The sequence below is a fragment of the Amphiprion ocellaris genome, chromosome 3, assembly GCF_022539595.1.
Source record: "Amphiprion ocellaris isolate individual 3 ecotype Okinawa chromosome 3, ASM2253959v1, whole genome shotgun sequence".
In the NCBI taxonomy this organism is placed as follows: domain Eukaryota; kingdom Metazoa; phylum Chordata; class Actinopteri; family Pomacentridae; genus Amphiprion; species Amphiprion ocellaris.
The window spans coordinates 14,881,846-14,909,456 of NC_072768.1; the positions used below are offsets into that span (position 1 = coordinate 14,881,846).

General features: G+C 40.1%; 3 protein-coding genes across 6 annotated transcripts; 1 reads left to right on the plus strand and 2 right to left on the minus strand.

The window, feature by feature from the left end:
• Positions 1-1,510, plus strand: adal (adenosine deaminase-like; the record flags this gene model as incomplete). The annotated part of the gene is made up of 4 exons (XM_055009185.1): positions 1-87; positions 169-307; positions 401-501; positions 1,147-1,510. Coding segments are annotated over 4 exons (519 nt in total), but the record flags the coding sequence as incomplete, so codon positions are not given.
• nat10 (N-acetyltransferase 10) lies at positions 1,359-14,463 on the minus strand. Of its 2 annotated transcripts, none has more exons than XM_023277900.3 (29): positions 14,331-14,463; positions 14,056-14,182; positions 13,829-13,920; positions 12,951-13,122; positions 11,991-12,113; positions 11,846-11,907; positions 11,635-11,749; positions 10,946-11,053; positions 10,631-10,764; positions 10,447-10,540; positions 10,252-10,350; positions 10,023-10,159; positions 8,707-8,831; positions 8,474-8,624; positions 7,499-7,595; positions 7,288-7,404; positions 6,979-7,080; positions 4,604-4,678; positions 4,084-4,200; positions 3,824-3,957; positions 3,694-3,742; positions 3,506-3,602; positions 3,308-3,415; positions 3,060-3,232; positions 2,854-2,973; positions 2,665-2,763; positions 2,160-2,233; positions 1,991-2,071; positions 1,359-1,898 (listed from the first exon to the last, which is right to left on the minus strand). In XM_023277900.3, exons 2-29 carry the CDS (start codon positions 14,167-14,169, stop codon positions 1,754-1,756), a joined length of 3,114 nt encoding a protein of 1,037 aa, XP_023133668.1. In that variant the 5' UTR covers positions 14,170-14,182; positions 14,331-14,463; the 3' UTR covers positions 1,359-1,753. The 2 variants fall into 2 exon arrangements, with proteins under 2 accessions (XP_023133668.1, XP_035807639.1); XM_035951746.2 differs by having other exon boundaries at positions 14,056-14,201; positions 14,331-14,402.
• A 967-nt stretch (positions 14,464-15,430) lies between these two features.
• Positions 15,431-27,368, minus strand: caprin1b (cell cycle associated protein 1b). 3 transcript variants are annotated; one of them, XM_023277902.3, is made up of 18 exons: positions 27,211-27,368; positions 25,572-25,736; positions 25,323-25,385; positions 25,135-25,221; positions 24,796-25,034; positions 24,611-24,693; positions 22,385-22,549; positions 22,213-22,265; positions 22,034-22,117; positions 20,525-20,698; positions 19,410-19,518; positions 19,233-19,294; positions 19,045-19,137; positions 18,623-18,769; positions 17,462-17,615; positions 17,115-17,291; positions 16,077-16,183; positions 15,431-15,974 (listed from the first exon to the last, which is right to left on the minus strand). In XM_023277902.3, the coding sequence occupies exons 2-18, from the start codon at positions 25,734-25,736 to the stop codon at positions 15,888-15,890; spliced, it is 2,049 nt and encodes a 682-aa protein (XP_023133670.1). In that variant the 5' UTR covers positions 27,211-27,368; the 3' UTR covers positions 15,431-15,887. The 3 variants fall into 3 exon arrangements, with proteins under 3 accessions (XP_023133670.1, XP_023133669.1, XP_054865172.1); XM_023277901.3 differs by having other exon boundaries at positions 17,115-17,294; XM_055009197.1 differs by having other exon boundaries at positions 17,115-17,294; positions 17,447-17,615.
• Positions 27,369-27,611: the final 243 nt, after the last annotated feature.

The following is a 27,611-nucleotide window of genomic DNA, read 5'->3' on the forward strand; positions in this document are numbered from 1 at the left end:
CTTAAGGTGGGCCATGGCAAATACCTCCTACCTGCCCTAGAGAAGGCCAAAAACTGTGGGCTGAAGTTGTCACTGCACCTATCAGAAGTATGACCATCACATTTTTTTTATATGATTTTAGTCACGTTATGTGCAAGTGCAACGTCAGTACAATGAAACATGTTGCAGGTTCCATCCCAGCTGGAGGAGTCAGATTTGCTGTTGAATCTTCCTCCAGACAGAATTGGTCACGGCACCTTCTTACATCCTGAAGTTGGTGGATCTCAAAGCCTTGTTGACAAAGTGGTGAAGAACAACATACCTCTGGGTAAGACTCGGGTCAAATAAACATTGTGTGGTGAGAGCATTACTAAGCTAGCATAGTTCTGACTTGCTAATCGTTTGTTTTGCTTTTTTGTAGAGCTGTGCCTGACCTCAAATGTCAAAGGACAAACTGTGCCTTGTTACTCCAAACATCACTTCAACTACTGGTACCAGCTGGGACACCCGAGTGTAATTTGTGTAAGTTTCTTCTTTGTGTTTCTCAGCCAGTAAAGCTTCTAATGCTCAGTACACATTTTTAATTGGGGCTTGGTAGCAATTGTCAATATGATAACAAGAATATAAGCACTGGTGCCAAAAATATAACTTATTTGGTACCTTTGTATGAACGATGGACGATTTAAAAAATTGCTAAAATGTTCAGTTTTTAAAAAATAATCAAGGAACAACTTAAATTTTTATCTCTTTTTTATGATTTACAACATTAGACCTGAGTTCTATAACACAAAAGACATTTTTGAGTTCTACTTGTAGTTGTTCTATTTCCATAGCAGTGCAAGAATTTATATTGCAGTAAAAATGTGACATGAGCATAGCCTCTCCTAGAAACTACTTGGGGTTCAAAGGGTTAATACATCATGACACTGCGCCTCAAATCAAGCAGTTACACTTCGTTCTGGCACTGTGAGGTATCTTAGAACTCCCATAACGCAGCTCAGTGTCTATTATTACACCCAACCTGCCTGTTAAATGCCCCAATTTATATCTCAGGTGTAATTACAGTGAGATAAATAAACTGATGTTCATGTGTAAAGTGGTTCTATGAAGACCTGTCACCAAATCAAATACCAACCTTGAATGATTTTTGTTCTTTGCACCTTACAGACCGATGACAAAGGAGTCTTTTGTACGGATTTGTCTCAAGAGTATCAACTGGCAGCTTCCACATTTGGCCTCAGTAACGAAGACGTATGGAAGCTCTCCCAGCAGGCCATAGACTGCATCTTCGCACCAGAGGATGTGAAACAGCAGCTCAAACAGAAGTGGAAGGAGTTACATCCTCAGGTGTTCAAGTGATCCGTTCAGTGAAGCTTGAAGGCCATCATATACCTCAGGTTTTAATTTTTAAAAAAGAATCGGTTTTACATGAAGCTCTTTTAAGTATTTATAGAAAGAATGACATAAACTGAACTCTAAAAACACGGTGGATTGTTTGACATAAGTGAAAGTAAATGATACTTATTTAGTACATGCGGCTGAAGTGTGTTATTTCCTGCTGATTTATAGTCTGTGCAGTGTTACACACACAGGAGCAAACCTGTTTTGACATATAGAATGCCAGTGAATTGAAGGAAGAATAGGAAAAAAAAACGGACATCCAGTCTTGTGGGCACGCATCAGCTTGTGCCAGTCAGTCCAAGACATCTAGAATCCTCTAAATTACACAAGCAGTCCAGTCACTGCAGCATGGTTCAAGGTCTGCTCTTTACTGTCATGCCTTCTTTCCAAATTTTCCATGCTTGTCCTTGTTCTTCTTGAATTTTCCATGTTGCATTTCCTTCTTTTTTAGTTTCCCGTGCTGCGGAGCCCCGTTGCTCGCTATTGCGTTTCCCCCTTCCCATTTCCTCTTCTTGTCACTGTTGAAAGAAGGACATCATTAGAATCATGTTTCTATAACAACCAAACACTACGTTCTTTCCCTCCACAATGATCCTGGGTGTCACCGCACCTTTTGATGCTGACAACAGCTGTGTTTCCTGCTTTCTTCAACACCTGGTCCCACTCCTCATCATCTCCACGAATCTTGTACCTGAAAGTTCAAAGGAAACTATTACAACTACAGTAAATATCACCCTAATTTAAAAAAAAGCAGACAAATAATGACCAAAGCCACTTACTCCTCCAGGTCCATTGCCTTTACTTTCTCTAAGTCCTGCTTGTGCTTCTCTTCAAACTCTTTAGCTGCTTCAGTCTGTGAATAGAAAAACTGTCTTTAGTTTTAAACAAATCCATTCTTACAGATAATGCTGCAACACAATTTCTGCTTTTAGTAATGTGCTGATGTTTTTTCTATAAAATGTGGAAGTCTGAAAACAGATAAAACTCAAGTTTAGCCAACAATCCTAATTAGAAACAAATTAAACTGAATATTATATAAAACAGAAAAGATAAGCATGTTTTCAAACTTAAGAGATAAATGTTTGGCATTTTTAGCTTTAAAAAAAACTTACAGAAACTGTCAAGGTAAAAATCAACATCTTCATTTTCACCTTGTGTCTGAACAAAAGAACTTAAAACTCCTGTTTGGCATTTTTGCTTGATTATTTATCAAAACTACTGGTAATCAAAGAAGCAATTAGTTGACTAATTGCCACAGTGTCACATATAATCGAGTGCACATACCAGATCTTCATTGAGGCTCTTGACAGTTGGCTCCATGGAAACATCTTTAGCAGTTGCCATCTGTGCTTCAATCGCTTTTTCTTGGACGCTGGTGAAGACCTGATAAAAGGGTGAACACAACAAGAGTATTATTGAAGCCGTTTTAATAGCAGGTTGTCCAACATCTTTATGCACGGTTTTTCAACTCACTTGCACAAATTTACGGATGAGACGGTTGAAGAGGCCCATGAGCTGTGAGCTTGGGAGATCGATTTCCTTTTCTAGCTTGTCCACAGACTTGTGCTGCAATCCTATTCCCAGCAGTAGCGCCTAGAAAAGAACAGTCATCAGCTAATCAGCAACAACACAGCTACAGCGAAGGAGCATCAGGGATACAAAACTCCGAGGACACTTACACACTGCGCCGCTGAGAGGGAGACGTCACCGAGCTGCTTGAGGAAGAACATGCGTGCCACGGATGGGATCAGGTCCATGATGAGGTGATAGTCCACCATGCTACGTGAATACAACTCTAGACGTTTGAGGTCGTAAGGGCTGAAGTGGGCAGCCAGCTCGGAGTTACTGAGAGCTGTTGAGATGAGAAACACGTCAGCTTAGGTTTGGTAACAGACTGGAGAAATCTGATCAACGTATAGATACTTACTGCTCGTCTCCTCCTTTGACTTCTTATTCTGCAAAATGTTGAGAGCCAGGCTCGGATGGAAGCTGCTGAACTGATAGGAGAGCAGAGACAGGAAGCGCCGGCGGAAATCTGAGGAAAACAAACAAAAAAAGAGTGTAATGAGGGAGCGTAATGGGATTAAACAAGCCAGTTCTCCTGAGGTGTTGCAGGCAGGTTCACCTTTCCAGAAGGCAGACAGCCACTGGCTCTGCTCCGGGGCTTCATCTGTATTCAGCTCCTTCAGCATCACACAGGAGTGCTCTCCTGTCAGGTCATTCTAGACACAACCACACACATCACTTAGTACACAATCTGACAGCAGAAACAACAAACTAAAAAACACAAAAGGGAGAAACTTGTTTACTTACAGGGGTTTGTCTCAAGTAGACTGGAGTATAACCTGCTTTCTTCCAGAATCTGTTGGGTTACAAACAGGTTTTGACACTTCAAATTTTCCAAACAAATTTAAAACATTTAAAAAGCTGCTCCAGAACTCACTTGAGCAGTTGTGCAGTCAGACCATAAGAAACTCCTAAATAGTCCAGCCTCTCTGCTCTTCTCTCGCTCAGCTTCAGCAGCAGAGGAGGGAGCTCTTTCCGAGGAGTGATCACCTCCTCCAGCAGACTGACAGCCTGGACAACAAATGACAAACAACAGATCTGTGTTTACTTGGCAAAGAGTTGAATTCCTATTCTAGTTACACTTCAAGTAGGGAAATAATGTCAATCAGATGTTGCTGAAAACAGTTTATGTCTTACCTCACTGCTGATGGAAGTGATTTCATTGTGGTTGGAGTTTGTGCTCTCATCCATGGTGGGAAACTTGCCTTCATAGTACATCTGGAGCAACTGGAGAGCTCTGGAGCCATAACCCATCTGTTGGACAGGTTCGACAATTACACATGATGCTGCTAAACCAAAAGTTCCAGAAACTTTAATTTCCCAAGAACTAATGTTTTGAAAGACCTCATTATCATTAGTAAATATGCAGTGTAAAACAATGCTATTGAAAAATACACTTAGTAGTCAACAGCAAAGGACTTCAAGTCGTATTAAAGTCCTCAAAGTCCTCAAAGCTTCAGTATTCAATCAATCACCATAAAACCCATCTCCACAAAACTTAATTTAGACTCTGGTTCCTCCAGTAGAGACATTGGTAGAGTTCCTAAAAAGACTCCTGTTCACTGGAGAAAGTGCCTGCAGTTCAAACACATCTAAACAGTACACGTATATTAATGAAAAACCAGGACAAACACTTAAGACCTCTGCATGTTCTCACCCCTTGGTAGTCTGGATTGACAGCTATTCGCACCACTCTGCCCCCAGAGAGGCCGCCAAACTCTGGGTCTTGGAACTGTGATGAGAAGAGAAATAAAAGCCTCATTACTTTAGATACTTTAGAATTGGCTGTAAGACCAGATGGATATTTAGAATTTTTCACCCCCATACATCTCTCTGAACTCATTTCAATAGTTTCTACATCCAAACCATCAACATGTCTTTTAGATCCTATCCCAACTAGACTGTTCAAGGAGGCTTTACCTTTAATTAATTCCTCAATGTTAGATCTGATTAATCTCTCTCTAGTAACAGGTTATGTACCACAGGCTTTTAAGGTTGCTGTAATCAAACCTTTACTTAAAAAGCCCACTCTAGATCCAGATGTTTTAGCCAACTATAGACCAATTTCCAACCTCCCATTTCTCTCTAAAATTCTGGAAAGAACAGTTGCAAATCAATTATATGAACATTTACAAAGGAATAGCCTGTTTGAAGAGTTTCAGTCAGGCTTCAGAGTGCATCATAGCACAGAAACAGCTCTGGTGAAAGTTACTAATGACCTTCTCATAGCGTCAGATAATGGACTGGTCTCTATACTTATTTTATTGGACCTTAGTGCAGCATTCGATACAATCGACCACAAACTTTTATTACAGCGACTAGAACATTCTATTGGCATTAAAGGGACAGCACTGGACTGGTTTAAATCCTACTTATCAGACAGGTTCCAGTTTGTGCATGTCAACAATGACTCTTCTGAGCATACTAGGGTTAATCATGGAGTTCCTCAGGGTTCTGTCTTAGGACCAATACTGTTCACATTATACATGCTTCCCTTAGGCAACATTATTAGGAAGCACTGTATTAATTTCCATTGTTATGCTGACGACACTCAATTGTATTTATCTATGAAGCCAAATGAAACTAATCAGCTAGCTAGACTGCAAGATTGTCTTAAGGACATAAAGACCTGGATGACCTATAATTTCTTACTACTAAATTCAGACAAGACTGAAGTCATTGTATTTGGCCCCAAACATCTTAGAGAATTGCTTTCAAAGCATATAGTTACTCTGGATGGCATTACATTGGCCTCCAGTACTACTGTGAGGAACCTCGGTGTTATCTTTGACCAGGACATGTCCTTTAACTCGCACATAAAACAAATCTGTAGGACTTCCTTTTTCCACCTGAGAAATATTGTGAAAATCAGGAACATCCTGTCTCAGAGTGATGCAGAAAAACTAGTCCATGCATTTGTTACTTCTAGGCTTGACTACTGTAATTCCTTATTATCAGGTTGTCCCAATAGCTCTCTGAAACATCTACAGCTGATCCAAAATGCTGCAGCCAGAGTACTGACGGGAGTTAGCAAGAGAGATCATATTTCTCCTATATTGGTTTCTCTTCATTGGCTCCCTGTTAAATCTAGAATAGAATTCAAAATCCTTCTTCTGACATATAAAGCTCTTAACAACCAATCTCCATCATATCTTAAAGACCTGATAGTACCATATTATCCTAGCAGAACTCTTCGCTCTCAGACTGCAGGCTTACTTGTTGTTCCTAGAATCTCTAAAAGTAGAATGGGAGGCAGAGCCTTCAGTTATCAGGCACCTCTCCTGTGGAACCAGCTCCCAGTTTGGGTTCGGGAGGCGGACACCCTCTCTATTTTTAAGACCAGGCTTAAAACCTTCCTTTTCGACAAAGCTTATAGTTAGGGCTGACTGGGTGACCCTGACGGGGTGAGCTGGTGTTTTCATTTGCACAACTGACTTCCCCTCTTGACGTCCCTTTAGTTTGCCCCTAGTTATGCTGCTATAGGCCTAGGCTGCTGGGGAACCTCTCTGGATGCACTGAGCCCTTCTCTAACTACCTATGTATTTACTATATATACCATTATTGCATTACATTCACTCTGTTTCTTTCTGTGTCCTTTCTCCGAGTGTCCCTGGTCCCAGAGCTGGATGCTGGATGCTTCAGATGTGTGGCTGTGTTTTATGGTCCTTGTGTCCCACCCCCCCACCTCTCTATCTCTACCCCTCTATCTGTATCCCTCTATCTCTACCTCTACCCCTCTATCTCTACCTCTCTACTTCTTCTGTCCCTCTCAACCCGCCCGGCCAGCAGGCAGATGGGTCCCCCCACATTAGAGCCGGGTTCTGCTCGAGGTTTTTTTTCCCTGTTAAAAGGGTGTTTTCCTTGCCACTGTCGCCTTTTGGCTTGCTCTGGGGGTCAGGCATATGGGTTCTGTAAAGCGTCTCGAGACAATTTGACTGTAATTGGCGCTATATAAATAAAATTGAATTGAATTGAATTGAATTACACTGTAAGGACGTGAGCTGTAATGGTTTTGTGGAAAGCTGTGTGTACCTGTTCTGACACAGTCCACGGGATGAGATCACCAGAGGCCTTCTTCCCTCTGGACAGACTGTTGAGGATGGACTGTCTTGAGATTTCTCCCTCTAGACAAACCTGAGGAACGACAGGAACAAAATGCTGCATGAGTCAAACCAAAGACAAAGCAAACTCTAAGTGAGGGGCTGGAGCTTGTGTGTGGTTATGATTGAAATTAATGACAGAAATAGAGAATTTAGTGCAAGTTAAGATGTCATGTAATAGATTTCTTTCATATACAAGAAACAGCAACAATTTAATGGAGTCCTGAGCTTCTTAGAATACCTGAACCACGGCGAGGACCTCAGGCAGCGAGTTCTGTGTCGGAGGAACAGGCGGCAGCAGGCAGAAGAGGTGGTGAGCCGGAGCATCGGACAACATCTGCAGGTCGTTGGGCGAATTCTGGAACCAAACAAAACAATGATTCAGCAAAAAGGCAAAATAATAACAGTGTGTGTATGAAACGTGAAGTTGAGTGAATATAAACTACTATTACCTTGTAGTGTGATGCTACATAGAGAGCCATCAACCTCTGCAGGAAAGCCTCAGATGCTTTGTGGTAGCAGAACAGTGTGTCTCTGTTCACATAATATCTGCACAGTGTGAGTGAAGGACAAAACTGAGAACTTGTTTCACTTCAGGCTGGAGAATTAAATGTAGCAGACAAATGGTGGTGAGAGAAACGTTCAATTCAATTCAATTTTATTTATATAGCGCCAATTACAGTTCAAACTGTCTCAAGACGCTTTACAGAACCTATATGCCTGAACTCCGAGAGCAAGCCCTAAGGCGACAGTGGCAAGAAAAAAACTCCCTTTTAACGGGAAGAAACCTTGAGTAGAACCCAGTTCTTTTATATGGGGGACCCATCTGCTGCTCAGCAAAGAATCTGAGATGCTGCAGTTAAAACCTGTTTTGATCTGATAGAATTCAAATGCTGAAAACTTTCTGGGCAATCTCCAAGGTCAACAATATGCTAAATATTCATGTGGTTTTTGAAAGTTATATTGACTTTCATCCATTTTTCACAAGGCTTGGATCCATGATTTTGTATCAATGTAGATGTACATTTGACTTTAATATTGTTTTCAAACAAATCAATACAGGTTTTTCAACCTACACAAGCTGGTTATAATCAAGAATTCCAGTTGCAGCAAAAATGAAGTTTGTGCAGATTTGCTGATTTCTGTTGAGTTATTTGATAGTGAAATAATTATGTTTGAGTTTTGGAATGTTGGCTGGCCTAAATGTGAGATCTGAAGATGTAAAGGAGTTTATAACAGAAAATTCAGTGTTCTGATATTTTATAGATCAAAAACTATTTAAGAAAAACAGAAACTTTGCTTTAGCCAGTGTTATTGAGTGTATCGGCTTAATACTCGCTCACCACCTAAACCACACGTGTAGCATTGGACGCTAGGTTGCTAAGCTGCAGAAAGAAAAAAAGAGGCTTGAATAAAATGAAGGATACAGGTCGCAGGTCTGTGGAAGTGGGCAGCCAGTGATGAGCCTGGGAATGTTGAGACAGTCGAGACAGAGCAGCTCATTCAGCCATTTCTCCACGGCGTCTCCTGGAGCGTATCGAATGGACTCGTGCAGGGAAACCTCATGGAGAGAGCGAGCTGTGCACGGAGAGAGAAAACTAGTCAGACGACAGATAGAAAGACACCGAGCAGGCTCATCGTAAAAGAGCGAGATACCGACCTGCTGCTAGTCTCGCTGTGTTGGTGGTCCTGTTCTCGGCCGACGTGCTCTGCTGGCTGTCTGCACTCTGCTGCCTCAACTGCTGGATCAGTTTGAGGGAAAGCGAGCGTCCGGTGCCTTCGTACCTGCACAGATGAAGAGAAACAGTGGTCACAGCCAGAGGCAGGGACTTCATAAATCTGCACATTCTACTAAAGCAGCAACGTCAAACTCATTTTAGTTCTGAGGCCACATTCAGCCCAATTTGATCTCAAGGTGACTGCAGCAGTAAAATCACAGCATATTAACCTATAAATAACCACAACTCCAAATTTTTCCTTTGTTTTAGTGCGAAAAAGCACATTTTGAAAATGTTCACATTTAAGGACTTATCTTTTTGCAAAATATGATGGAAAAACCTGAAGGTTCTGAAGAAAAATAAGTTCAATTTCAACATTATGCCTCAGTTTATCATTTACACATTACAACTTACAGATCACAGTTTATCTACAAAGACACAAAACATTTAGTCACTGGTATCTGAAACTGAACAATCTAGCATTTTATTTTATGATCAAAACGACAAAAGTCAGACCAAAAAAAGGCAAAAAACAACAAAACAAGACAAAATATTACAAAAACGAGACACAAAGCGAAAAAAAAGGACAAACGACACAAGGGAGACAAAAAAGACACAAAAATGACAAAAACAAGACAAAAAACAACAAATAAAGCAAAACACAAAATGACAACAAAAGGACAATAAACACAAGTGAAACAAAAAGGAAACACAAAATGACAAAAACATGAGAAAAATGAAAAAACAAGACAAAAAAAACAGCTTGTTGTGTGTCAAAATAAAAGCATCTGCAGGTTGCAGAGTGCATAAAAGGCAGATATCCGTTCTCTAATGTCGTTCTTAAACGCAGTTCTCCACAATAATAAATATATAAAAATGCCTATATACCACAAAATCCTGCCATGTAGCAAAAATCCACAATACCAAATGTAATTTAAAATCTGTGAGACAGTAAGGTGGCAAAAAGTGAACCGCAATATGGTGAGGGACCACTTTATTGGGTTTTAACTACTACAGGTATATTTCATGTGATTTTTTGGGGGGATATTTTATGTACATAACAATAATTTGAAGAATCTGCTAAATAATCAATAATGAAAATCCCACATTTTGGGAGAGCTACAAATGACATTCAGAAATTAAATCTGTATCACTCAAAACTGTTTCTTATAATGTCTCTCTGTGTGTTTGTAATGCTTTTCACACAAATTTAAGGTGGCATTTGATAATATAAATATGGCTCGGTTTTATTACTGACCCGTTGATGGTGGAGGCCATGAAAACGAGGTAAGGCCCCAGCAGGTTCTTAACTAGAGGCAGAGGGATAGCTGCAGCCTCGTCGATGACCAGCAGCTCAGCCTGACCCAGCTTCACTGCATCACCTGGGTGGATGTACTGTTGGTCACAGGAACAGAGGTCAGATATACATGTGCTGCTTTTTATTGTAAATGACAGGAAATAAAGACAAGTATTCTGGCGTTTCGTACCTGAATCGTCTGTCGATGCTCTTTGAAAATGTTCACCCGCACCACGGCTTTGTTGAACTCTGGATTCAACGACTGGATGATCTCATAGTCAAGATGCTCCTGCAAATGCAAATGCAAACGGGAGCATGAAGCGATTTGTGCTCACAGCGTGAACATATTAATCATAGATGCAGAGAAGATGTTAACACAGTCTACCTGGTACTGCAGAGCATCAAAGCCTTTGAAGATAAATTCAAACATGGTGTGAAGGTTGTCTGGGCTTGGTGAGGTGACAAAGATGTTGGAGTAGCTGTGAAAAAAAAGTCAGTGATTAGTAACAACAAACAAAAAATAAGAGACACAGCTGATACTTTTATGGCATTAGAAACGTAATGTGTACCCAAAAGCCACGGCTCCAGCAACTGCCAGTCCCAGAGCAGCAGACTTGCCTCGACCTCGGGCAGCAGTCAGAGCCACGGTGCTCCTCAGGGTCTTCTCTGAGATCGCTTCAATAAACTTCAGCACTGCTTTAGCCTACGGGACAACAAAGGTTTAAAAATGACAACAGGAATGTCTAATAATGTGATATTTGTAGGACCGTGTCATAATGTTTGCACTTTAAAGTTTAGGTGACTTGAGATGATTCATTTAAATGGTGCTTCCATAAAACATCAGATGTGGTGAATGTTGTCTGTGTCATTTTAAAGGACCTGACCTGGTCCATGGTCCTGCAAGAATCCACCAACACACCGACTGGCTGAGTGTCCTGGAGAGACTCCTTCAGGTCCTTCAGCTCCTGCTCTCGAGGAGACAAACCGTCCTCCTGCAGAGGATGACACACTGGTCAGATGGGAGCATTTGGTCCACAAGCACGCAAACATTACTGAGACAATACGACAATGAATTCAAAACAGTAGTCAAAGTGCAAACTAATAAGTTATCAAATTAAGATATATTTTTGTTAATGTGCGCTTATTGGGCCTATGGTTTATATGATAAGAGTACAAGTTTTAAATCAATCCTAAAAATAATATGAAACCAGCAGAGAAAAAATTGAGTACGTTGTGAATTGTCATTTTTCCTTTTATTGCTGAGGTTTATTTGCAGAGATTAGGGTGGCAAATAGCAATTATTGTTCTTATCGAAAGTCTATCAGTTACTTTTGAAGAATGGTTAAGTTATAAAAGGCTAGAAAATATCCCAGAAGCCGAAGCGTCTTCTTCATATTGCTTTTATTAAATTTTAAAATGACATTAATCACAAAAGCAGAACATTTTCAGAACCTCATTTCAGTTCATTAATTGCTTTAAACTCATACTCCATTATAAAAGTTACTGCTGATTTATTTTCTGTTGATTAGCTGAGTACTTGATCAACAGATTGTCTTCTACTCTAACTGGTTACCTGAGTCTTTGGAGGGATTGGCTTGATGTTCGCCATGTGGCTGGAGATTGGCAGGATGTTGAGCTGGTCGTCAATGGCGACACAGTTTTTGCAGGATGCAAGAGACAGAATGAACCTGAAACAACAAATTTCGTATTAAAATTACATTTCAAAATTTCCTTCCACTGACCAAATATGTTCCAAATTCAATGAACGTCTGAGAAGCACCAACCTCTCGTTGAACCTTCCCACCACATCCTGATGGGCTTCAGTTCTGTATCGGGAATGAACGTCCTGGAAGAGAACAAGTCACAAAGGTCCTCTATCATTTGACAAAGTGACCCTAATATGTGGGGATGAAATGATTTAAGACCTACCATAGTCATAGTGTACAGCTGCTTGAGAGAGTTCATTGTCCTCAGCAGTATGACCACAATACCGCCTCCTTCTACCGTCTCAACAGTTCTTGCTAACAGGTTGGGAGTGAGAGCTTCAAAATCCTGCATGAGAAGTGACAGAAATGTAGCTTGAATACCCCTGTTCTAGTGAAATCAACTTTATGTTTATCTACAGCTTTAGTTTGCTTCTGTTTCAGTTGTGACCCCTTTAAATCATCTGACGTTGTGTCATGTGTCGGAACCCCTTCTTTCAGGCTGCATATGACCAGTCACTAAGTCGAGGAAAGAATGACATCTCAGAAAAAGGAACATTTAAAAAAAAAAAAAAAAAGAAAAACAATCAACAGTTTGTGGAAATTTTTGTTTCGTCCTTTTAATTATCTTGGTACTTCTTAGCTTTATCTGAGATTCCACTTCTGACCACAAAGCTGGAAACCACTGGTCTACAAGATATTACCCAGAAGTTTACAAACACTGTATAACAAGACATAACTTTGTTTTTCTCAACACTGACATTAAATCAGACTAAACTTTTCTTGTTTTAGGTCAGTTAGGATTACCAACATTATTTTCATGTTCTAAATGCCAGAATAATGAGAAGGAGAACTTCTGACTTTGAAGAAAGTAATAAAAAATTCTCTCATCATTCTGCCATTTAGCAAATAGAAATAATGTTGGTAATTTTAACTGACCTAAAAAAGGAAAGGTTTAATCTAATTTAATGTCAGACAGTAAGAATACAACACACACACACACACACTGCATATATTTCTGTCAGATAAGGTAACGCACTACCACTCATTGCCTTTACTGTACAAGGACTTATCATGTTTACTGTTGTGTGTAGTAATCCAAGAAAAAGCCCTGGTATACAGGCAGAGAGTAGACAGAAGATACGTTTTTGAGACATTCTATGTGCACACACTCTTCACCGCTCACCTGTAAGACACACATGCCGTAGGTGTTTCCCAGGATCTTGTGCGTCTCGTTGTAGTAACAGTAGCGGATGTTGGTTGCAGCAATGAAGAGTTCAAACGGGTCGTCCTGATTCAGGTTCAGTGTGCCAGTTTTAATCTTCTTCTGCAGCTGTCTCATGCGCTTCTTCCGATTGCTGTTTCAGACACATTTGACAAATTTTATTCATTTTCAATTCGATTTTGCACAATAGATAGTTTATTAATCCCGAGAGAAATTCATGAATATAAAGCAAGGCCACAGAAACATGACATCAAAGGTGATTACAATTAATTGCAAATTAATTAGAATTTTTAATTCACTGTAAGTAATAACTAATAGTGCAGGTTGGATTAGAAAACCCCAGAGCCTCATACAGCTTCAGAAAGAATTATTAGACCGCAGGCCGTTATTACCAATGACAGACTGTTTTACATTAAGCGACTAGATGGTTGTTTTCCTGTCATCTTGCAGTTCTCTTCTTTCGGGTTTTGTTGAACAATAATTTAGTTTGTTTGTTGGCTTTACATATACAGGTTATGGACAAAAGCTTTCAAGTATAAATTTTACATTTTGTGCCAATACATCATATTTTAAACATAATTTATTACATGTATTGAATTAATATTTTATACTTTCTCATGTGTTGTAGAGAATGCAACAATAAATTAACCACTGTCATGAAATTTAGACTAAATCATAAATGTCAGTGGTTTGTTGTGCAGACTTTGAAAATAAATCAGCAGGAGGGTCTCATAACTATTCCCAAAGCTGTAGAATAATATGCATTTTAAACTAATACAAAAGACAAATCCACAAAAATATCCCCTCTTTTCCTTTCTGATACAATAAATGCCACATACCTACTGAATCCCAGGTCTTTTTTGTAGCACCAGAGCACAGAGGGTCGAGCTCTGACAGCAGCTTTAGACAACATGTGATGCAGGATGACAACCTGGATCAGAGACACATCTAATTATTTTGATGCTCGATGCAAAGACAATCCTGTGACAGACAGCCGTAGTAAAAACAAGCCTACTGTTGCTGACACATATTACTTGCTTTAGTTAACAGGGAGTAGTGGATTTACCTGATCTCTCCCGCGATCCCCCACCACCACAAACATGGTCCGATGCTGCAAAGCGACTCCATTCTCGATCTGGACCCGGATCCGGTTATCTACCTTCTTGCGGACGGTTGCCATCGTCTTTGTATCACTGCAAGATATCAGAACCACTACAGTAGCAAAACAGCGCTATCAGGGAAACAGTGCGACATAAACGATTCTGTCAGTGGAGCTAACTCAAAACAACAACAAATAAGACAGAAAGACTGCAGAATCAAAAACGCAAAGTTTCCGGTTACCTTCTGTTACAAATAAACTGCGTAGCATTAAATCTTGGTGAAAACCCAACAAGTTCAGTGCTGTGTTCCCACGCCGGCCATCACGCTGTTGATACACTCACGTGGAGACCGCAGTTCATGAAGGACCCCTGTGTGACGTCAAAACTGTGCGACGAGCCGCAAAAACTTTCTCACATGGAAACCGGTTTGTTCTCTGACTCCCCAAACTCCACAACTGAAACGATTAATCGATAACGGAGAGAAAAATAATCGGAAACTACTTTGTAGTCAGGTTTATTGTTTGGGTCATTTGAAATTGTTTTGTAATCGTAAACAATTTCAAACTTATTAATGTAGCACCGGGAGTTGAACCGTTAGATGAAAATGAAAAGTGTGATGGGAAATATTATTTATATCATTTTGAAGATACAGTAATTAAGAAAAAAACGTGAGAATTAACAGTGAAAGTTAAAGTCAGATGCAGTTCTTTACTTCTCCAGGTAAACAAATGAGGATAGATGTCTTAGGACTGATAATCCCAGCTGTAAAAGTTAACCCAGTAAAAATAAAACCATTCACTGCTGTTCCGATTTGTGCACTAAATACATCACTTTAATTTAGGGCATTCTAAAGCAGCATGTTTATAAGTTGTTAACTCTTAAAACTAACTTTTGTAACAGCTTAGTTACACTTCAACCCAAATTGGCCAGGATGACAAACAAAACAAGCTTTAACTTAGAAGAGCAGTTGTTTTTTTTTTGTTGCTTAATTCCTGTGCCATGAAATTGTGAGAATATTGTAATTATTTGACCTATCTGTACTTTGATTTGCTCGGCTCTACTTACACTTTGGTCATAGATAAAGAGCAACTGCATTATGTTGAACAATTTGTGGCTTTGTATCTAATCATCATGACATGTCCTGTTGGCTTGACATTGACGATGATATCTGGAGAAGTTCCATTAATAGATTGAATTTCAAAGTACAATGACAAAAAAAACTCAGTAAGTAAATACCACAACAGTAAACTGTCTAAAGCTGTACAGCAAGCAATGGTTCACATGTTCTGGCTTGAGAGTAACACTGAACTGTACAGCAAAAACTCCAGGCTGAAACATGGGTATGCAACACAACTTTATTGAAACTCTTGAAGCAACATCAATTTACAAACAAGGAAACGGGAGCTCATCGAACATAAAATGCTTTTTAGAACCAAAATGACAGAAAAGAACTGAGAAAGGGAAAAAAAACTCCCAAGGATTGGACCAGCAGTGGCAGGTGCATTTTTTTATACAAAAAAATAACTTATGAAATCTTTCAAGTTTACAGGAATATTGAAACACATGGCTTGTGTAATCAATGATTGGATTTACAGCTTAGCTTGTGTTTTAAACTTTAAATGATTCAATATTTCCAAATATCAAAGCAGGCATTACTTTGATTGAAGAGACAGGAAAAATACCACTGATGAAGGACAAACAAAACAGAGCATGAGTGAGCAGGGGCAAATGCATTCTTGAATTTTGAATTTTCAGTGTGGTGCAAGTAAATCAGTCACAGTCATTATGAAAGGCCTTTTCAGGATCGCATTGCTTGAGTACTGCCTCTTGACACTCCTCTGGGGCCCTGGCCAGCACCGCGCTTGTAGTTCTGTTGGTAACCGTCCTTAAGCAACAGTGAAAGCAAAGACAATTTAGAAACTATTTCAACAGATGGCAAAGATTACATCAACAAATCCAGTGGGGACTCTGAATGCTTCTGTCATACCCTCTGATAGTTCCCATTTGAATAATCCCGAGGTGTGTTGAACTGAGTTTGTCCATATCCAGAGTTTGGAGTGTTGGCGAAAGGAGGACGATAACCCTCATAGCCACCTGGAAACACAAACATTTAAACTTGCAATGGTCTTCCTCAGAGCAACAATAAAATAAACTCAGAGGCCTGTTGAAGGCTGCAACATATTCTGTAAATGTGATGGCAATTCTATGCCTCAACAGGCACCCGCAACATGTTTCCAACACTTCCAAAGCAACAAGGCTAAACTGAGGTAAAATATGCAAAGTAAGATGAAATTATCATCTCAATTCAATGTCTAGGGAGAATGATACAGTAGCACAAAAACAAACCTACTTCATAAATTAAATTGTAGAGTGATTCTTCCCGTGTCTAATTCATTTTTATTTTTTCCCCTTTTCTAGCTCTGCAACACAACTTGTGCACCTACGATATTACAATCTCTCTGTATTTTCAATTTTTCTCCCTGCCTACTTGAGGAAAATGCTTTACATTCAGTGTGTGAGCGAACAAGAAAGAACTGCAGCATGACATTTGGTTCCTCTGTCAGAACAGAAAAACTTTCCTTCCTCAATTTCAAACACTTCTCCCACTCAACACACGCTCCCTTTCACAAATCAGATACTAAATAACACACGTGTAACGGTACATCCTGAATTACAGTGTGAGTTGCAGGTCCTGGTTGTGCAGGAAGGCAGATTAAAGCTCAAACTCAACATGTAGTGCAAGTTAAGACATCATATGAGGTTTAATTAAATATCGCCACAATGAGCAGCTTTTATAGCTAACCCTGCTAGCATGCGATAGTCGATGGACATCAACTTGCGCACTGACAAACATTACTAAATATTGTGTAATCATGTTGGACTTTTCCGTAAAAACATTCTGCCCTGTCTAGATATTAACCTAACTAAAAAACAGCACTATAAGAGACAGATAAATCCAGTAATGTTACATATTCAATGTTCGAAAAGGGATTAAAAAAAAAGAAAAGAAAAAAGAACAGTGTACCTCTGAATCCATTCGATGAGCCTCTGTAGCCGTTGATCATGCCCCTGGCATTGCGAGGTCCACCACGAGACATGCCTCTGCTGTTATAGAAGGACTGAGTCTGTCTGCCAAACCCTGGGCCCTGCTGGGAAGGCTGCTGATGGCCTCCCGATGGGTCTTGGGAATGGAAGGCACCAACTACTAAAAAAGATGAGGTTGAGTGCCCCAAAATAGACACAAGTCAATCTCCACAATCAAACTCACACTGCATTTATATAAATGGAGTTTAACAGGAATGCAGCTTCCACAAAACAAAGCTGACACACTGAATTCACTAAGCAATGAAGAAACACCGAAAATGTGCCCACCAGACTGCAGTTGTTCTGACTGCATCTCTGTCTGCTCCACAGGATGCTGTGACTGGCTGTTGAAGGCCGGGTTGTAGCTGTTCTGGTACTGGCTGGCCGCGTTCAAAGCCTCGGTCTCATTAGCTGGCGGGACTGGGGCATTAAGGTTGAACACCTGAGGGACGAACAAAGGCCACATTGTGATGAAGGCAGAACCAGAGGAAAGGTCACAGGCTCATTAGTAGTAAAGTCCGTTACTCACTATTTCCTGGATAGAGCCGCTCTACTACAAACCCACACGACTGCAATGTGAGAGGACGCTTAAGGACCTAACCAGAGCTTCCTAATTGAAGTCATTAATGCATTTTTGTTTGCACTCCACTGACAGAGATGCACACTGTGTGCTGCAACCAGCTGTTTTATCTACATGACAGTCTGAATACTGCAATAATGAGTATGCAAATATGTTCCTCACATGAACACTAGAAAACATGTCGGTCTTTTGACACCAGCAGGAAACTGTGTGTATGACCATTTAAATTGGACCAAAAAAGGGCACCATGAGTTAGCCGTTATTGATTAACAGGTTTTAACACAAGTATCTTTTCGCAACATGAAAAACTGGCAACTCTCTGAAACCTAAAAATCACTGCAGCTTTGAAGGCATGCCAATTTTTAAATAATAAAAAAAAATATTTAAATCAATAAAATTTCAACATTTGTGATAGCAAGAAAATGGAAAAACCGAAAGAAACTGAACTGCATGATGCGTTTACACAGAGCTGATAGGAAACAAAGAGGGAAACAGTAAGTAGTAAAATCTAGTGTGTATTTTTTTTCAGTGTTCTTAACATGTGGGCATTTCAAAAAAATGATACACATACTAATTACATTTCTCAATTGTTGCAAACATTTAAACAACTGAAAGAAATTCAACTCTAACTTTTTAATGATTTCTAATTTTGTTATACTGCACAGAGACAGTTGTGAGTTCTCTGTGCTTCTAGCCATGGTAGTGCTGTTTACTTTAAGGTGCAGGACTTTATATTGCAGTGAAAAATGACACACACTAAGTAAAATAGTGAGAAACAAAAACATCCAGATACTGCTTGGGGTTTAAAGGGTTAATCAGTCTAACTGAAAACGCAGGAAATTTTATCGCTGCCATCAGAGCCTCCTTACTGTCTGCATTGACTGGAATGGTGCTGCGTTGACATTAATGCCACTGCTGTGAGGAGCTTTGGAAACTGGCTGGAAAACCTGCGTCTGAGAGGCAGGAGGGAGCGCTGTAGAGGGAGGAGGCTGTTCCGACGACAAGGACATGGAGGTCTGTTGAAGAAGGAAGACACAAGCTGCCTTGACCCAACTGTAAAGTTTTACTGGCTAGAATAAAAGAAGCGAGTCCTTAAATAAATGTCATGTATGCTGATAGCAATTTGATTGCTTTCTGCCAACTTGTAATCCAAAATCTTTAATACAAACTAACAATTGGTGCAAGTAAAAAAAAGATCTGTAACTCAGGTTCTTTGTATTGATAATTAATATTTTTAGTTTCATTGAAAAAAAAAAAGAAATCTCAAGAAAAAAAAGCACAGTATGTTTACCTGAATAGGGTCAATGGGTTCTGTTGACGGTCGAGGATCTGGTGTATGTGAGGTCTGATACATGGGGGGTGGTGTTGGAGAGACGATGGGGACCTGTAAATGGAAGGAGCAGAATTTAAACATCCTCTAAATGATTTCTTACTGGTGTCTGCACCATCAGCACTGTCTGATCACAAATAAATACTCACTTGTGTGGGCTCAGGTTGGACAGGAACGGAGTTGGGTTGTGATAACCGGGACTCGGAGAGAACTAAAAAAAATGCAAGCATTGCAATTTAGTCACGCAAAATTCTCCCTGAAGTCTGACAACTATCATACTTGTACATCAAATGACATTAGAGCAGCGCTGTCTTTGTAAAACTTACCTGGAGAACACACCATCTGCGGTACGTCCATGTTCTGAGCAGGTTTCATGGGCTGCGCTGATACAATTGCTGGATCAATGGCCTGTCCATCAAACTCCAACATGGAGTCCTGAGAACAGAAGTAATTAGTACCATGCTACGAAATCTATAGAAAACAGTCTTTTGGCTTGTTTGAGATGAACTGTACCTCGCCTGGAAAGCGGGTGAGAGCAGGTGGCAGCAGTGAGGCTGCAGAGCCAAAAAGCTACAGTAAAGTCAAATTGTTTCCAGCAGCCTTCATTCTCTACAAGAAGTTACAGCTCACATCCTGCTAGATCTGATTCTGATGTAATAAAATGCTATTAGGCTTATATATCATTATGGCAGGTTAGTCTATTAAAGAGCTATACAAGTTAGACTTGTGATCTCTGTTTATGATTCAACCTTCTTTTGACATGCTTTCTCATATAAATCAGCAGAGCAGATTTGTCCTTCTCCAACTACATAAACATACACCGAAAACCTTAACAAATAGTCAAATACAATAGAAACAAATGCAAAAGCAATAGCTTTTATTTCTGAAGCAATCACACCATCCATGAAAATGTCATTTTAAGATGTTCACATTCCCATACAAAAAAGTTTTGTGTTGTTAAATACTTCATGAATTAAATCGGCCCAAGTTAATATACACTTATCTAGAACTGTGATATATTGGGTGCAGCTTGTCATCTGTAACATGAATGTTTTCAGCCTCTGTGACTGATAAAAGTCACCATGAACCACGCAACATGTCTTCCTCAACAAAACAAACTTTCAAAGTAGGACATCCTACCAAACAATCAGATTGCTGAGCCAACATCTGAACCTATCAGCTGTTAGCCAAGTGAGTGTAAAGCATTTCCCATCATGCCCTGAGGCCAGAGCAACTGTGGCACCTGGCTCCAAAAGCCGCAGCCTCCTTGATCTTGTGAGATTATCAGCATCTATGTTTGCATGATGCCAGAATGAGTCAGGATCAAGCTAGACACAAACATAAGTGGCATGCACTGTGCACCAATTACTGATGAAAGATTCTGCTCAGGCTCTAGTTCATCTTAAACGAGTCCATCCACACCACTAACATCCACACTCACCTGCATGAAGTTGTAAGTTCCCTGCATCTGTGCCATTAAGTCCTGCACCACCTGCTTCCTGACCATGGGGTCAGTAGGTGGCACAGGAGACGTTAGGTTCATGGGGTGGGTTTCCAGGGCGACGGGGGGAGCCGCAGGCTGCACTGGCGGTTGCTGCTGCAAGGCACCAACTGCCTGAGAGTGGAAAAAGAACAGAACAAGTAGATGGACAGAAGGTCAAATTGAGCATGATTAACAGTCTGACCAGTATGACAGAGAGCATCCTCGGCACAAAAACCTGCACTGGTCAGAGCAAATCACATGCTGCACTTATCACATGGAATCATACCATCACAGTGTGGTGCTCAGACCTGCCTGACAGCCCTCACTGGAGAAGGAGCCTGTATATCCTGTAACCTGCCTATAAAATGTATTCACCACTCCCTGAAGGATTTTTATATTTTTTTTTTCTATCTATGTTTGTTTTGAACTTTGAATCACAGTAGGTGAATTAATAATCTTTCACAATGAGCAACTGAATATTTAATGCTGACAATGATCGCAACAGTGAGACAGAAGAAATGAGCTACTGGCTGCAGGATGAGCACACAAAAACCAAAGTGTGTGATCCAAGAAATAAATTTAACTGTTGACAATGCATGGTGCCAATGTTGTCATCAAATGTTCCCTAGTGCATCTAAAGTTAGTCGCATACTGTGTGCACTATAAAACAGCATACAGCGCATTTCTTTCAGGGACTTCATCGCCTTAGCAGCTTGCTGATCATTTGGCTGCTGCCATCACAACCACCACCACAGGACTGTGCCAAAACGATTGTAAGTAACACTCCGCCGCCTTGAAAATATTTGTCTCTGCTGTCACTATCAAACAAAGGCAAAATCCAATGATGTACTGACAAATCTAATCTGAATATCACATCCCAAGTTTTCACATGACTGAGAGAAGATGCAGGTGTGATATGATGGCAGTGGCAGTCACTCAGCTATGCATTACGTTTTTGAGCAAAGCGCATTCACAGCTTCTTTCATATCGTTGTGGCAGTGTTTATAGAAACTAAAATATTTTACATACAGCAAATATTGTCTGGGAAAGAGATGTCTTCTACTTGCACTCATGTTCCAAATGGTTTAAATTAATATATCACATAATTTGTTAATCACGCTATCTGATGCATCATAGGGACATGCTCTGTGTCTCAATAAACTCCAAATCTATCATATGACCAAGTCACACAAGAAAAGGATCTGACTGGATATTTTGCACTGTATTGCATGATATGAAACCATCTTGAATTATTTCTTGGTAGATCAGAGTAAACTTCCCTTGAAGATAATACAGATTCATGTCCAAATCAGCTAATTCTAGACTGAGAAGGGTTGCTCAAGGACAGGCTGCCTTTAGCATGCAGTAAAATCAAAAATGAGAAAAACATCAAGTCAGAAAAAAAAACTGGCAAATAATCAGCAACCTAAAAAAGGAAAAGTTCATGTGAACATCCCTGCAGCATACCTCTGCTTCCCTGGTCCACTCATCCCCCTGCTCCTTCTCACTGCCGCTATATGTGCCGTCTGGAATGAACTGTCTGTTTACAAACTGGAAGGAACAAAGCAAACATCAGCACAAAGCTAAAAAAATAACATAATGCCAAGATCCAAGGATTTTGCTGGCAAGGGATACATTCCACTCACCTCTGTTGTTTCCACTGCAATGGGCTCTGTGAATTCCTCAATTATTTCAGTTTCTGTAAAAAGAAAACACAATTCAGAGAGAACACTGCGCTGATTTATTTATTGTTTGATTACATTAGCATTTTAAAAATAGCAAGTTTCATGGAGCGTGACTACGGAAAACAGCCAGAACCTGGATCAACAGTCTGCTCTTCTGCTTCTGACGATTCAGCTACTGCTGCTGCTGCGGCCGGCTCTTCCTCTTCTTCGTCCTCACACACTCCATTTTGGTGAGATGGAATCCGGTCAAAGTACCCGCTCAGCAGAACCTGGTCCAAAGTCTCTTTCAGTGCCTTGTCTAGCAGAGGAACAACATGGTCAGCATATCATTGGAAAGGCAAGTCATGAAAACAGACATTCAACCATCATATTGACAAGGTCACAATTATCAAACAATCACTTCATGACTAGTGGATATTTGCCGATCACCCAGTGTGGAATACTTCTGATGAACTTAACAAGGATTTTACATGTTAACTTGCAAAATAGGGTTACAATACTCTCTCAAACAATCATACCATCCTTATAACGAAACTAAAATCTCAACAAGTATTTTTGGACTGCTGTGAAATGTGCCTATGTTGACAATGATTTTATTAATCTGTCATATAAGTAATCTCCTAAGCAACAAACGCCATAAATATACTGACTATAGCCTCTAAAATATGAATACTTGCTGCATCTTCTGCAGAAGTTTTTTGGCTCTGAACTCAACATGGCTGTGACGCACCAAATTTAAATGTCCACCTTAAAACCTAAAAAATGCAAAACTTAATTCTTCATATATCTCTACAATGTGTAAGCCATTGTCCAGCACAAAAAAATCCTTGGTTTGTAGTTTGACCAGATTTAATAGACAACATCAGGAAACAAACCCACAGCTATCAACACTTTTTATTTCAAATGTTGTTTAATCCTATTCAATATGCTAAAATATGTGTTTTTTTTGTCTTAAAAGACAAAACAACACATAGAAATCTCATCTGACAGAGGCCCTTAAATGTCAAACTGCCTCACTGTAACAGCCACAGGAAGAACTGAAAACTACAGGAATGTGGGCATTAAAAGATGATTTCATAAACCCAAGCACAGACTATAGCTAAAGTTTAAATAGATTTGAATCTGCTAATGTCACAATCATGTAATTCACTAGAAAAGCCCACAAGATAGCTCATGCTTTTACACTTCTGGCTCTTCAGACAAAGCAGCTCAATGTTATTTCCTTCACTTCCTTATGCCTCAGGTCAAAAGGTCTGCTGCTGCCTGAATAAATATCACCATGATTCCCAAATTGAGACCTAATTACTGAGGTGAAAGGGTTGACTGGTATCACAACAGTGAACTGGGTCACCGGTATCCTAATGTGGCTCCAGAGATTCTGACCAGTGGAACCACAGGCGACAGGGCCACTGGCACCCTGCCTCACTGCTGAGTCAGGATAAGCCCACAGCTCTCAGCCCCCAAGCAGAATGCAGCAGTGCAAAGCCCGAGGCCAGACCGCTGAGAATGCAGTACTCCAATATCCCCAAGCCCTGATTATTCACATCACAGCACTGCATGTATGCTGCATTAACAAAACACAATGCACATTTTACATTAACATATTCAGACTGGATAAAGGCAGCAGCACCTTTTGACAAGAAGGTATTGTTTAGAACTTCTGTCATCTCAATCTACTTTGCCTTGGGATTAATCAAAAGTATGTGACAGATCACTTATGGCCAGCTTCAACATGATACAAAGCTTGCAGATGACTGCTGTGTCACCAACCATCTGATAAAATGTCCTGCCAACAATTTTCACCACCAGCTGGGCATCTAAATAAAGCCAGTTTGTCTTGAATAATGAATCGTCTTTTATAGTAACTTTATTTTGCTATAAACTGCAGTACAGTTGTAGCTAACAGCTATTTTCAATATTGATTATTCCACCGTGATTTTATCCATGAATGCTTTATTGCAGTTTGTCTTTAAAAAAAAAAAGAGATTAAATAGCAACAAATGACTATCACTGTTTCACACAACCCAAAGTAATGTCTACAAGTTTCTTGTTTTAAAAGGCAAAAAACAGAGACTCAATGATATTTCGTTAAGTATCATCAATAATTATAAAAACCAACAAAGATTCAAAATTTTCAAGAAGGAACTAGTTAAATTTCAAAACCCATTTCGTAAAAAATAACTTAAACGTTCAACTAATAATCAAATAAATTAGATTATTTTTCTGTTGACTAATGATTTCAACGTCTAACCTTGGTAAGCTTTTACTGAAGATAATTAGCCAAAGCAAAGAGACACATAAACAGATCCTGTGTTGATTCCTACAGCTTGAAATCATCAAGAATTAAAATTTGACTTACATGTTGTTCCAACCACAACCATGTCCTTCCCTTCTAGCAGGTCCCAGAGGTGCACAGATGCATCTTCATACTGGTCAGCCAACCTGTGAGAGTAATGATAAAGTTTTGGGATCCCACTGTTAAAAAGTGATATAGGAGTTTTTTTTTTACATCTGTAATTGATTCAGATATCAGCTTAGACTGACCTGACGTTTTGGTCACGGTCTGGCCCCACTAACTTGTAGAATTCATCAAAAGCTGCGAGGTCTCCATCTGTCAGCAGCGGTATGCCGCCGACTCCCTGCTTCAAGTCCTGTCTCACAGTGTCTTCACCCAGCCGGTCCAAGAGGAACTGTAGTTCCAGAACTGTCTTCAACCTCCTCTGCTCTGCCTCCTCCCGCTGTAGCTGCTCCCGTCGTGCAGACTTCTTCACCACCTTCTGGATCTGATGTTGGGATAGAAGAGCCACAAGAGGACAAGTTAGTACAGACCAAGATGGAGGCAAATCTGAGTGAACATTTTGACAAAACCAGAGCCATCCTTACATCTTGTCCCAAAGCAATAAATGTCTTCTGCAATTCTCGGGCAAACTCCAAGTTATTCATGACTTCCTGGTATTTGGCGAGGGCTTCCTAAAAAGATGACGGAGAAACAGATATTTCACACACTGGTAGGTTGTAAAATCTTTCTAAGAATTATGTGTGCAGAATCATGAACACTTTTGTGTACGCACCAGCTGGTCCTGGTTGAGACCCTCCCCTTTGTTCTTCCTGACTTGATAATCATCCAGTTTGCTCTGTAGAAAAACATTCAAAAAATAAAACAGCTCTAAATTTTGACACATCAAGAAAAGATACTCTTGTTTCCTGGCTGCAGTTTACTTTGGGGCACTTCAGGTATCAACTGCTTCAAAGTAAGAGGTTTAGCTGCATGTTATTATTGGGAAGAAGATCTGGAAGAAATGGCTGTTAAAAGTCTTCACCTTTTTCTTTTCCATGTTGCGGACCTTCTTGTCAATAACACACAGCACTTGCTTCAAGACTTCCGACTGTCCACAGAGTGAAAAATTGCCCACTGACCCTGGAGCGGATCCCACATCTGGGCTGGCAGATTGCACTGTCCTATTTGCATTCATTGCTGAGGGCATCTAGAAATCAAAGTGTAAAAGTTTAACTTTTGGTGACTGTAAAGAGATACTTTAATCAATGAAAGTTACACAAGTACATAATCAAAAGGATTAATTGAAAATTGTTCATCAGCATGTGATGAAACCTGTCAAAAATACTCTGACTATAAAAAGCCAATAACTGCTACATGGTGACCACTGGGGACTGTGCCATGAGATCAGGGCTGCAGCTAATGCTTGTCTTCATTTTTAATTACTAATTATGTTAGGTCAATTTTCTGTGTCAAATTAATCATTTGGACAATAATCTGTGGGAAAATGCGCTGATTAGATTCTTGAACCAGTATCAGTACAGATAAAGTTTCCACATTAGCATCATTACATATTACACTAATTCAACCACAGCAGGTCCCTGACTCAGCTATTACTGCCACAGTATTCTCTGGCCTCATGCTACCTTATGTAAAAGTAATTCAGATACATTTCTAGCAGCAAAGTGTACTCAGGCTCAGTATGGAAATGGTCCAAAAAACACTACTGCCCAAACATTGACAGCTTGCTGTCAATTTCCCATCATAGAAGCTAAAACCAAATCAGCTGAAATTCACATTTGACAAGGAAAATTTGTACAATTTTTACATTTTGCTTCAATAAAGCAGAAAGTGTTTACCATAACTGTCTCTGAAAGTCTCGGCCGACAAATCAAATTAATCTAATAACTTATCTCTACATGGCATATCATCAGGTTACACGCTACAGTAGGTCTAGATCAACTGATAGATGTCTCGGAAAGAATAACTTAAGACTTTTTAGAGTTTGTCCTTATCCAAATCGAGGGTCTGAGGACAGATGTACTGTATGCTGTACAAACTGCAAAGCGACTTGGAGCTGTAGAAATATAACTGATTTCTCACAGTCACATATTTTACCTCACAAAAGTAAAACTTGTAACTAGTGGCATATGAAATAACGACAGAGGTGTAAGCGGCTGAGTTGTGATTTGTTAGTGCAAGAAAAACAGTGCGGCTATGCAGCACAGGTGTTAACGAGGTGCACACAATGCGGAAACATGGTGTAGTTACAATTTGCTTATACAATATCTGTGCCAGTCAGACCATATCTATGAGCCATAAAACTATTCTTCCATAGCATCTGGCTAACTTTAGTTCAAACTGAGTGCGAACTGAAGGGAGGACGTTTTTGGACCCCACATTGCCTCCTCGCCAAAATATTTCATCTGCTACTCAAGCTATATATCTGTACCTCACGCTACCAGGTCTGTGGCCCGGGCTTGGCCCCAGCAGTGCGGCCGGTTCGCCGGTGTGTCTCTCGGTTTGGTGAAATGGCCTTGGCCGCACTACAGTTAGCACAGACCGTTGACTTAGCATGCTCGCGTACTGCTAGCTCGCCTGTCTGATAGCTACACCGACGCGTGCGAGCCAACAGCCGGCCGGGAGAGCCGTTACCTGGACAGCACGACTCCGGATTCACCCACCTTGATGTGATATATCCACAGGGGAGCTTGCTAGCGAAATGTACGAAAAGGCCGAGTTGTTATTATTGTTGTGTTGCTTTATTTTCTCTTTTACTCTAGTGTGGGATCCGCCCCGCCGGCCTCACCGACAACTGAGACGGTTCGAAAGACGGAGAAACTCTTTATAAAGGCGAAGGTCCGTTTTTAGCTGTCCCAAAATATGCCTGAATAAATAAACTACAGAAACAGACCGTAATTAATCATTTCTCTAAATATAGCAAAATTTACATCCATCACTCAAAAATACTATTGCTATTGTTTAACAGCTAAAGGATCTTTCAGCAATCAAAAATTTTAAAGTTACTATTTATGCTCAGGCATAAATATGTACAGCCTCTTGGCAGAAAATCTGCACAATCATT

What these genes read in the sequence shown, in the direction of transcription:
- caprin1b (XM_055009197.1), bottom strand. Translation starts at nt 25,736, where the DNA reads ATGCCCTCAGCAATGAATGCAAATAGGACAGTGCAATCTGCCAGCCCA. An exon ending in GGTTGTGGTTGGAACAACAT is followed by an intron (nt 22,550 to 24,610) that starts GTAAGTCAAATT and finishes TTCCTCTGCTAG; the next exon opens with ACAAGGCACTGAAAGAGACT. An exon ending in GTCTGGTGGGCACATTTTCG is followed by an intron (nt 17,295 to 17,446) that starts GTGTTTCTTCAT and finishes CATCTTTTTTAG; the next exon opens with TAGTTGGTGCCTTCCATTCC.
- nat10 (XM_035951746.2), bottom strand. Translation starts at nt 14,358, where the DNA reads ATGCTACGCAGTTTATTTGTAACAGAAG. An exon ending in ATGTAGCATCACACTACAAG is followed by an intron (nt 7,405 to 7,498) that starts GTAATAGTAGTT and finishes GTTTGGTTCCAG; the next exon opens with AATTCGCCCAACGACCTGCA. An exon ending in TCTACTTGAGACAAACCCCT is followed by an intron (nt 3,603 to 3,693) that starts GTAAGTAAACAA and finishes GGTTGTGTCTAG; the next exon opens with AATGACCTGACAGGAGAGCA.